Source organism: Atta colombica, unplaced genomic scaffold (assembly GCF_001594045.1).
Source record: "Atta colombica isolate Treedump-2 unplaced genomic scaffold, Acol1.0 scaffold141, whole genome shotgun sequence".
Lineage (NCBI taxonomy): Eukaryota > Metazoa > Arthropoda > Insecta > Hymenoptera > Formicidae > Atta > Atta colombica.
Genome location: NW_017259230.1, coordinates 948,615 through 960,137, shown reverse-complemented (window position 1 = coordinate 960,137; position 11,523 = coordinate 948,615). Strand labels below are relative to the sequence as shown.

The following is an 11,523-nucleotide window of genomic DNA, read 5'->3' as shown; positions in this document are numbered from 1 at the left end:
CATTTAGTTGTTTATTAATTTAATTAATATTTATTTATTCAATTTATCATTATTATCTACAGAATCCTTCGTTATTTAAAAAAATTATTTGTTTTGCGAAGAATATTCTAATCCAAACTATGAAATATTCGTAACATTGCGATCTTCTTTAAATAAAAGCAAGCTGGCCTACATTTCATTTGTAGGCCGAATAATTCGGTCAGGATTGAAACCTCGGGGCAAGCCATATGCTGAGAAACGACGTATAATTACGAGGGATGCTTCTTCACAAGTCAGTAAGGGTGGGGACCCACGAAAACTCGAGAAGCGCGTAGTGGGAGACGCGCGGTTATATAAGGAAGTTCTGAAACCCTGAAGGACTGCAGTCGCACCGAAATTCCGCTCGTGGAATCCACGATCGTGGCCTTCGTGTCCTGCCGGCACGATCTGTGCTCGATTAGATCGCGAAATATCTTGGGAGTTTTAATCGCGGAAGAAAATAATAATAGTAATTTTGTGGTGAAAAAAGTGAAAAATAAGATTCTTTGTTATCGAGAATGAGGATGAAGATCGCATGGCTTCCAGCGCTGATATTTTGCGCGACCTTGGCCTTGGTAGCTGCCAACCTGGATCTTGGACCGATCATCAAGATCGCTCAGTGCCGATCATCATGTTTACGACATCACATGGTCGATGGCAATTGCTTGAATATAAATAATATCAACAGCCGAGTATACGACTGTGATTTGGTAATTAAGAACATCTTACATCAAATCATCTTTTTTAGCTTTTTTAATATTTTAAATTATTCTAAAGAATTTTCGGCAAGTACTCACAATCAGTATATGTATGAGATAATTACACATGATTGTCGCTTTCAGAAAAATTTCAAAGAAAATAATGCTTCTTATTTATAATCAACATGAATCAACTGTACTGTTTCTAAAACTGAAATTAAAATAAAAGGAAACATAAACATAAAACAATATATTATATTTTTCATGCAACTTATCGATAAGTTAATTAAAGATTTTATGATTTCATTTTTCTAAGAGATTCAATCAATACAAAATTTATCTATAAAGTGCATGTAATATGCATAATATATCTTTATTGCAAGATATTTCATATTTAAAATCGATGTTTAAAACCAATAACATAAAATTCATACAATATAATATGCATTTTATCAAAAACTTCAATTATTAACAAATAAAAATAAAAAAAATATTAGTTCCACGGAAAAATAATTATCTACCATTTGAAACTTTTGGTAATATTTTAAAAATATTTTATTTAATTATTTTTTAAAATAAAATTTGAAATTTTAAGTGTATAAAATGAAGATATAAAGAGATAAACTCAAGAGAAGAGAATTGTTCTTCTATTTCAAACTAATCGTTTAATTTTAAGTGTTTAAACATTCCAATATTAATATTTTTATTTAAAAAAAACCAAGTTACATACAGGAATTTAAAAAGTACCCCGATAATTGCAAAAATGAATAAAAAATAATATCGATCAATTAATAAGCTTAATTGTCTCCAATAAATTCACAGTGAAATAAAAATTTTCTGTCCTCTATTTAAAATTATACATAAAAAATGCAATGTATATTTCAAGATTTTCTATATTATACAGATATTTTTATTTAAAAAAGAAACAGAAAGTGTTCGTGCAACGTAATGTGTACTCTACACACATATATATATACACACACACATGCAGACAAAAAAGGTACCAATTGCAGTCGGAAATCGGATAGGGTGTCGATAAATCTTTAGGTGTCGATTTTGAGAGAGAGTGGAAAATCACCAGGTGTGGTCGCCACCCCCTGAGCACATATGGATGAGAATCGAAGGGGGGATTCGGGGGACGTCCAACAACGCACACGCGAGGGCGTTGTTCATTTTATGCTAAAGGGGGTGTCCATTAATTTCGGGAGATCCATCGATTCTATGTCTCATGAGAGCGAGGGGGCCGAACGTACAAATTTATGCGTGGGCCCCTGTGACGAATACAGGGGCGAGGGAGCATCTCGCATTAGAATAACAGCCTACAGAGATGACGGGAATAAACTCTTAACGAACACTATACAGTTGGTCACGTCCTCCTCCTTCTCTTTGAGAGAAAAAAGGACAATCCTTACACTGACATCGAAGGAAAGATTGGCCACTTCACAACTATGATTGTTTTAACAAATAGAAGAAATAATAAATTTCGGAATAAAAGAAGCTTCTGCCTACATCTTAAATATAAAAGTTTCATGTTTTTTTTTACGTAGAACCGAATCTGTGATAAAAAAATATATTCTATTAAAAAAAAAAAATTGACTTCCAGTTTAATTAATCCATTTTCGTAACCGGAAATTAAAATATCATTATTCGATAAAGCATACCCGATTTACTTACCAAAATTTTGGGGATTTTTGTTGAAAATCCCTTCCCTCATTTTTTAAATGAGTAATACGGGCTACTACACAACCTGGTTTTAAATAACGTAATTAATTTTTTATTAGAAAACAAAGTCCATGCACTGATAATACTTTGTCTAATATTTTGTCTAACATCTTTCAAAAAGTTCGCAAAATTTTTATTAATTGAAAACTGATTTTCTAGTTCTTGCCTACTCCTTGTTAATGTCACAATAATATAATTTATATATAAATATGAACAAATAATATAAAAGTATATGTTTTAAAACATAAATTCTAATGAATGAATATAAAGTATGTATGTGTTTATTTAATATAAATGTTAATTTTTCTAAAAAGAATATGTTTCCATTTGCTAATAAATAAATATTACATTTTTTATATTTATTTTTTTAAAATAATATTTGTGTTTTATATATATAACGTAGACACACACACACACACACACACACACACACACACACACACACACACACACATCCTCTAAATATTTATTAAATTAATACATAAATTTGAGTGAATTGGGACATGTGTTAAATTTAATTTAACAATTTTTCATTGGTGTACATATTTTTTCTTCTAGCAAATGCTTTTTCTTTATTTTTCATTTCTTACAATTTTTGACCTTGCTCTATTGTTCTCATTTTCCTTCGACAAATCACAACCCTTTTCGTCCATATATTTCACTTTACAAGTCACCATCAAATAAATAAAGCATTGATTTTTAGATTAGAATGACACCTCTTGTTTAATGATTTATAAAGAAATTATAAAAAAATTATATATAAGTCGATAATTTAGGCCCAAATATTATTATTGATTGACAAGCGCACTAAGTGGATTTGATTTCTTTTTAATTAATCAAATACTGAAAATTTAACGATTCCAAAAAAAAATAAATAAATCATACAGTATATGTTTTAAGCAGAAATGTGATTAGCCTTTTTTACGTGATAGAAATAATTAATAAAATGAAAATATATCCATATCCTGAATTTCTTTTGGAGTGAGGAAACATCTCGGCGTGACTTTCGGGAAATGTCATTAACGAGAAATCACGAGGCCTTTCGTTTCTCCGAAGTAGAGACTTGAGCTTAGTAAGAGCGCGACGAAGAAGGGTAATCGAGAATCGGAAGAGAGAGAAAAAAAGAGAGAGATGGAGGTAGACTATGAAAAGAAAAGGGCAAAAAGAATTTAGAAACAGGGCGAGCCCGCTTGAGAGTCGGTACCCCAATAAATATGAAGACAACGACAACGACGATGCCTGTTGTGCCCGGAACAGGTTGGAGCTAATTCAGTTCTCCTTCCTTTTCGCTCATGTCCCCCCTTTTTTACCTTCTCCCGGTGTTCGCTCTCTTTCTTCTTCTTTTCATCTCTTCTTCTCTCCCTTTAAATCGCTTGATTCAACGTTTTTTTATTTTGCCCTTTCTTCTACATCAAACCTTCCCTCTTCATTCTCCTTTTAGTAACTCCTCTTTCTTCTCGTGCATCCCATACATGCCGTGAGAGGTTTTTGTTTGCCGCTAAATCTCTCCCACCTAGACTTCTCAATCCTTTAAAAAAAAATTTAAGAATTCGAGAATTTAGAAATTTAAAAATCCAGAAATTCGATAATTTCTATGAATAAGGTTTTAAATTTTAAAAAATGTAAATCCAAAAAATTTGTTATTAAAATTGAATTAGATTTTCATTTAGATTTCTTTTTTCAGTGTTGGAATACTTGTGAAACCTTCAGTTTCTGGGACAAAGAAGAAATCGATTGTACGCGAATATACAAGCACACTTCTCATGTAAGTAAAAAAAAAGTTCTTATCCATTTATATTTAATTTGAGGTATTTAAATTATTATATTTCAATTTTTAATTTAATTTTAATTTAGGCAAACTATATACGATTAAAAATTTCACATTTCGTTTATATATATATATATATATGTTGACAAGTTTAACAAAATGTGAAATTTTTAATATAGAATATATGAAAGAATTAAATATATCTACATAATATATGTAGTAGATATATACTTAATTCTTTTATATATTTTATTTAATCTGTCTATTTTTACACATATATTTATTATATTTTGTTCATATTTTACTTCTTTTTTTTAATTATTTAATTAAAAATTATGTAAATTACGTAAATTATTATTGTAACAAATATTAGATGTATAAAAATATTATTAGAATACAATAAAAATATATAATTTCATATTTTTTACATTATTCTTAATATTTTTATATAATATTTGTTGTAATAAAAATGTAAATAATATAATATACAATCAAGTGGAATTTGAAAGACACCATTCATACTGCAGCTATATCTTTTTTTGAAATCTTTTCGAAACGGATTTACGCGCAGATCGTCATCTTTGATCGCGGCTTCGAGTTTCCGAACCTTTTATAAGTGCGCAGGTAACTTAGGTCGATCTTTCTAGTCCTTCATTACGTCTTGGGGCAAAGGGGCTAATCGTCCAAGCGTGAGGAAAATCTCGATTGTCGTTTGAGGATTTTCGATTCTACCGGAAAGAAAGAATGATCTCACACAATAAAGATAAAATATAGTAGAGGACAAAATCCTTGAAAACGATTACCTGTCAATTTCCCAAGGAGATCCAATGTACGGATAATGCTAGCTCCAGTAAAAACAACTGAGATTTTTTTCAATATTTAGGGAAAAAAATTATTTATTTCTTGCTATCTATCTTTTTTAATTTTAATTATCCTACAAAAAATTAAGATTTATTAAATGTTACATAATCACATAAAGTAATTGATTCGGTAATCGATAGAAAAAAAATTCAATTAATATATACATATATGTATAAAACTTTATCTTATTATCTCACATGCAAATTGATGTCATAATGTATAATATAAATTATACATTCCTTATGCACTTTTTTTGTAATCTTATAATATAATATCTTTCTGTTTCAGATCCAAGGTTGCAAAACTGCGTACACGTTTTATCAAACACGTGGTACGGAGGAAGACAAATATGAGCCGACCAAATTACCAGCTCCTGAAGAAAATAAAACTTTCCATATAAATAACTATGACATTGCCGTAATAATGCAAAAAAATGAGAAAGGAATATGGGAAGAAGAAAATTATTTCTACGCAAAACAACAGCCTGCAATGATACCTGGCGGCTGGATCATCGTCGTCACGGATGATGGCGTGGTCAAACACTACAGGTATTTTATCTTCTTTAATATGATCTTTACAATACTTCTACAAAGAGAGAAAAAAATAATATAAATAATATAGTAAGAAAATAATTTCAAATGAGAATACAAAAAATCTAAACAGAGATAAATTTTATATTTGACAGAAACGTTTCAAAGCAGTTAGAGTCTAAAGGTTTAATATTCACAACATAAAATAAAAAACAATATATTGTGATTATTATTATCGTTGTTTGTGATGAGTTTGTTTCAAAAGAATATTATGTCCGAATATTATAATCGAAACAGCATTTCTTTCAAAAATTACTTTCATAATTTTTAAACAAGATATCTTTAAACTTCCTTTCTCTTACTTATTTGTATTATTGATAAAATCATTATTATTATTATAGTTGGGACAAGTGGTGGCCAAAACTACAATTACTCAAAGCCGGTGGCCCTCTCTACCAGGCCTATATTACATGGGAGGATTGGCAAATTCAACTGAAGGATCAACGCGAAAGGATTACTTCAAATTATTTTAAGCGCCAGTCTGTGAAAGAGAAACAGTATAAATCGTCTTTCGTCGTTACCTGGCAGCAGGAGACGGGAGACGGTATTATGGGCAACCAGGTAATTAAATATTTCGCAAGTGAATTCGAATCTGACTTGATGCAATTTCAACCTCTTTACAACTGTTTCGAGACTTTGTACTTTTAAATAAATTCAAATCCTTTACAAGTTAGTTAAAGAAATAAAAAAGGTATTATCAAATAGAATCAAGTTTCTTACAAATACATTTATAGTACACAATAGTTACTACAATAGTTTTCTGTTTATTGTTTCTTTCATATATTTACAATTTTCAGTAAAATGATATTTTTCTGACAATGGATAATATTTAAATTTCAAAAAGCAGAAATTTAATAAGAATTCTAACTAAAAAGACAAAAAAGAAGTATTAGTAACGAAATAATAAAATAATAAAAATTAGTAGCAATATATCAGTGATATTAGAATTTATTTTAAAAACTGTTTCTTTTCAATAACAAAATATCTCGTGCATTTTTAAATATATTTTTATAAATTTTGTTTAGATTGAATATTTTGCGAACGAATAAAACTATACTTTCTATATAAGTAATGTCAAAACCAAAATAAAAACCAGATATTTAAAATAATTCGAATTCGTGCATGTATAATATTGAAACTTGTTTCTACTACAGGTAACAGACAGCGAATCGGCACAAATTTCCTTGCCGTGCGGTAAATATTTGGTCAGAATAGCCACTAACGACGGTCCCGGTAGCTACCCGATCATTGTCGACACTGGCGATTGCAAAAGTCCCAAAATATCGATCTGGGACCTATATAAGTACATCAATGATCCGAAAATTTTAATATTTATATTTTTAATGGTGGGACTCTTCTGTTCTATTCCTATTATATATTTATTTAGACGAAATCGAATAAAGAATGGAAAAAAAAGTAAGATGGAGGAGGGCTTGTCGGAGAAGATAAAGGAAAACATCCTGAAGCAGCAATTGCAAAATAAACTAATGGATCAAGTGCAGACTAGCTTGGAATACAGACACCATAGTCACTCTACAGACAATCTACTGTGGGTCAACGAAACGAACATAAATGTTAACACGAGTACAAAAACACAAGATGCGAATGCGAGTACGCAAAACACAAAATGCGAGAAAGCAAACGTGATTCAGAAAAGCTAGATAATCTCCTAACAAATTTGATAGAACTTTTTTTCTTGCTTAACTTAGCAAGAATAACTCAGGGACTTTACTTACTCTCATGAGAGAGCGTGATCTTCCGCTTTCAACAGCATACATGAAGGGTGAATCGGATATCATTCGTTTTGTTGCTATGAAGGCAAACAAATCATCTTGGCATTCCTGACACACATACTATCTATATTTATCAAAAATTTAACGACAAAGATTTTTAAGAAAATTTTTTACACTTTATAAAAATGGCGAACAGATAAATATAATAGAATTTATGATTCTTTAAAAAATTAAGACCACAAATTAAAAATTTATTTGTAGAATAAAATAAATTGTAAATTTCATGGATAAATAGTTTAAGATTCAGTGAATATATTTTTAAAACTAATTGACACAATACTATGTTTTTGGAACAATTTTATATGAAAGAGAAAAATATTGATATAAAATTTGTTAGATCACATAATTGATATTACATACATTTGTTAATATTAAACTGAATCTTAGAGTAGCAGTTTTCTCCTTAAGCGAAATTGTCAACAAAAGAGATAAAATATATAAATGCAAATGCATACATTGAAAACATTGATTCGTATGCTAATTAAATGTTCAATAGTATTTTTGTAAATAGTATTTTGTTATAAATAATTATGTGTGCGAAGACAAAGGATGTTGGAAGATCGAATGTACAAAGTGAGCTTAGTATTATAAGATATACGAATAGTGAATAAGAAAATAGCGATATTAGTTAAAATTTTACAAACTCTTGGACATCTTTTTTACATAATGGGGTATAATTATATGAACGCTGTTCTAGCTCAATGTAATGCAACGAATAGACTGAATTCTAAGAGTTCCTATCGCCGAAAATTGACAAGCAGTGTTGAACTCCAAATATTTATTTGTAAATACATAGCTGCAGTCGTGTATAATATTTGTATTATATTATTCGTAACTAAATAAATAAATAAATAAATAAATAAATATATAGTCAAGACCAAAAATTCTTCTTTATTTTATGTTACATATTTTTTTACATAGAATCTGTTAGCACTACATTTTTATTAATATAAAAAAAATGATAATTCCAAGCACTCTCTCTCTGTCTCTCTCTCTCTCTCTCTCTCTCTCTCTCTCTCTCTCTCTCTCTCTCTCTACAATTCCTTATAAAAATAAAAAAAGTTTTGCCTTTTTTTATATAAAAGAAAAAACAAACAATGAAAATATGATATGTTATTTCGTGAACTTAGATACTTCCCCTTCTAAAATACAAGAAAACGAATAAATTACTACTTTTGACAACAATTCTTGTTAATTACTATTCGAATTCTACCAATATAATTTGATTGATTGATTAAAAATTCCAATAATTACTATTTCAACAATTATTTTTTATACACTTTAAATATAGAAGCTTGAAGAAAAAGTATCATACTGTTTTTTGTTTAAAATATATAAAAAATGATAACTATTTTGAAATTATATACTGACGCCTCTGAACCGTAGAAAGTGCTATATCGAAAAAAAATGAAGAAAATTCTTCTTTGTCAAAGAAAATTCTTTGTATGAAAGAAAATTATTCTGTGTCAAGAAATGAATAAAAAGTGGTCTATTTCACGTGAGGCGTGAAGACCGGTCTATGTCGGAACGCCTACGAAGTATGATTTATATCGAGAAAAAAAGAAGAATGATTCAAGCCGCATTGAATTAAAGAAAGGTTCATATAACGTTATATTCACTATTCATAAATTACACAATTTAGTTACGAAAAATTAAATAATATATGGATAAATAAATACGAAAAAGGATCGAGAATCAAGACAATTCCCGTTTTCACTACTATAAAATTTATGAGAAGAAAATATATATTGTGCTAACTTTTTCTTTAATTTCATGCTACTTGAACTGTTCTTCTTGCTTTCTCGATATGAACCGTACTTTATATGTGTACATAGACCAATCTTCACGCCTTGTGCAAAACTACTTTTTATTCATTTCTTGACATATCTTTCTTCATATTTTTCTCGATATAGTACCTTCTACAGTTCAGGCGTCGATACATAGCTTTTCAAATTATATATATTATATATGATATTATTTCCGATATTCGAAAAACATATATCAATGTAATACTTAAAGATAACAAAAATTAAAATAATGCTTTTTGCACTTTAAAGATGACTATCTTATTTAATCTTACTCTATTGATAGAATTCGAGTAGTACTAATGAAACATTCGAATAAGGAAGGACCGAGATCATAGTTTTTGATTAGTGATTTTTAGAAAAAAATGAATGCCGGATTTTGAAATATTATATACGTTATAATATACCTACATCCTTTAGATATTAAAAAATATTACTCGTGAATTCATCATATCGTAAATTATTTATGAAGCTGTGAAAATGTGACAATTAACAACTCCGTGTTCTGAGTTGATTGTCATATGTTCTAAGATTGATAATAGCATATTTGTTATAGGCAATACATATAAAAAATACAATTTTTATTTTAATATCAGTTCTATATTTTAAAAAATAATAATAATTATGGTATTAATACAAATAAAATAGTTAGTTTAATTATAAAATATGTAATTTGTTTTTGTACCGTAGTTTCTATATGAAAAATGAAAAAACATAAATCTATATGAAATATATTTCATATATTTGTAAGTATATTTTCTGAAAATGTGTTATATTAAAATTAATTGTCACCTCGTCTCATTTTGATCAATCTACCTCACATAATTTCACACATATTACATAATCACATAAAACAATTTTTAATAAGAAAGATTGTATTCATAAATTTTGTCAGGATAATGATTAATTAATTGTAGAACAGATCTTCTAAGACATATTATTATCTATGAATACAGAGATCGCGATTAATAATGCCAAAGACTTGTCAGACAACAAAATAGATGATAAGAAAAATACACACCAACTTCATGTTCTTAAAAACTCATGTTCGTAAATAAAATAACATACAATGCTTATGGTGCAAATTATTTTACACAACAAATTAAAATTACATCAGCAATTTAAGTAAACAGTAAAAAAAAGAGCTATTTTCTGTCCTGTTTGAGTTATAAATATTTTGACAATTAACTCCATAATAACCAGCCCCGGTTTCCCTTACTAAAAATAATATTTATCGTTTTCTTGTACTTTAGAAAAGTAAATGTCGTGCTAGATTTGCGAAGTTAGTATATATTCATTTTTAGTATAATGCTTTTTCATTTTTACAAGGAACTCTAGAATTATGAAAAGAGAGAAAGAGAGAGAGAGAGAGAGAGAGAGAGAGAGATATTAAAACTGTCATTATTCTTTTTATATTAATAGAATGTCATGCTAATTTTACAGATCCATAAATCGAGACATGTGTGAAGTTGATATTTCATCTTTCTGCATCGCAAATTTTAATGCAAGTTCCATTTGTACCTCCAATAGTTTTATAGGTTTGGCATAAATATAATTTCTAATAAGTTTTAAAAATAGTTCCATTAATTTAACTATAAAAATAACATTTGAAAATTTGAGTTGCTAATTTTCTGTGATATTTCAAAATTCGAAAAAATTAATTTATCGAAAAACAAGACTCGAATAAAAAACTATTTATAAATAATTACTTATAGTTGGCTCGGAGAAGTATCTTAGAAGACTCTCCTCAGATTTTCGAAATAATTTATTATGGAGAAGGCCCTTTCTCTCTACTTTCTTCAGCCTCGCTTCTCATCCACAGAGGGTATTGAACTCGAATGACGCGATGAGTTTGCAAAAAAGTCGCCTGTACCAGGCGAACGTACGTTACTTACGATACATGCACACACGCACAATGAAAAGTATGCCGTGACCTCGAACAAGGTTCCGTTATCCTAGGCTTCGCCTTGAATGTCTTCGTCCTCCCAGTCTTGACTCGGAAGTCAAGCCATGATGATGATACCAGTGCTATTCGCCACCTTTTTGGTCAATTTTCCTCAACAACTTGCACAATCGAACTCGAACAATGGATTAATCAGGATTGCTGCAGTGTTAGGAGCCTCCGTGTTGCCCGTCGGATTTGCCGCTGGGCCCAGGTATCATAAATCATGAACATAGATCTGCTTAGTTCGCAAGTAGTTCATTTAAAAACAATGGCTAATTCTAAATAATTTTTTTATATAGAACCTAATATGTATATATATATTT

The 11,523-nt window shown here is 29.1% G+C and overlaps 1 protein-coding gene across 1 annotated transcript in view; it reads left to right on the top strand.

The window, feature by feature from the left end:
- Window positions 1–536: 536 nt before the first annotated feature.
- Window positions 537–11,523, top strand: part of LOC108684865 — a 16,038-nt gene continuing 5,051 nt past the window's right edge. Inside the window, exons 1-8 of the mRNA XM_018189389.1 lie at window positions 537–728; window positions 4,123–4,203; window positions 5,356–5,615; window positions 5,999–6,218; window positions 6,812–6,960; window positions 7,045–7,268; window positions 10,971–11,124; window positions 11,259–11,411. Of these exons, the coding sequence (XP_018044878.1) occupies window positions 537–728; window positions 4,123–4,203; window positions 5,356–5,615; window positions 5,999–6,218; window positions 6,812–6,960; window positions 7,045–7,268; window positions 10,971–11,124; window positions 11,259–11,411 (1,433 nt within the window). The remainder of the gene's footprint in view (window positions 729–4,122; window positions 4,204–5,355; window positions 5,616–5,998; window positions 6,219–6,811; window positions 6,961–7,044; window positions 7,269–10,970; window positions 11,125–11,258; window positions 11,412–11,523) is intronic.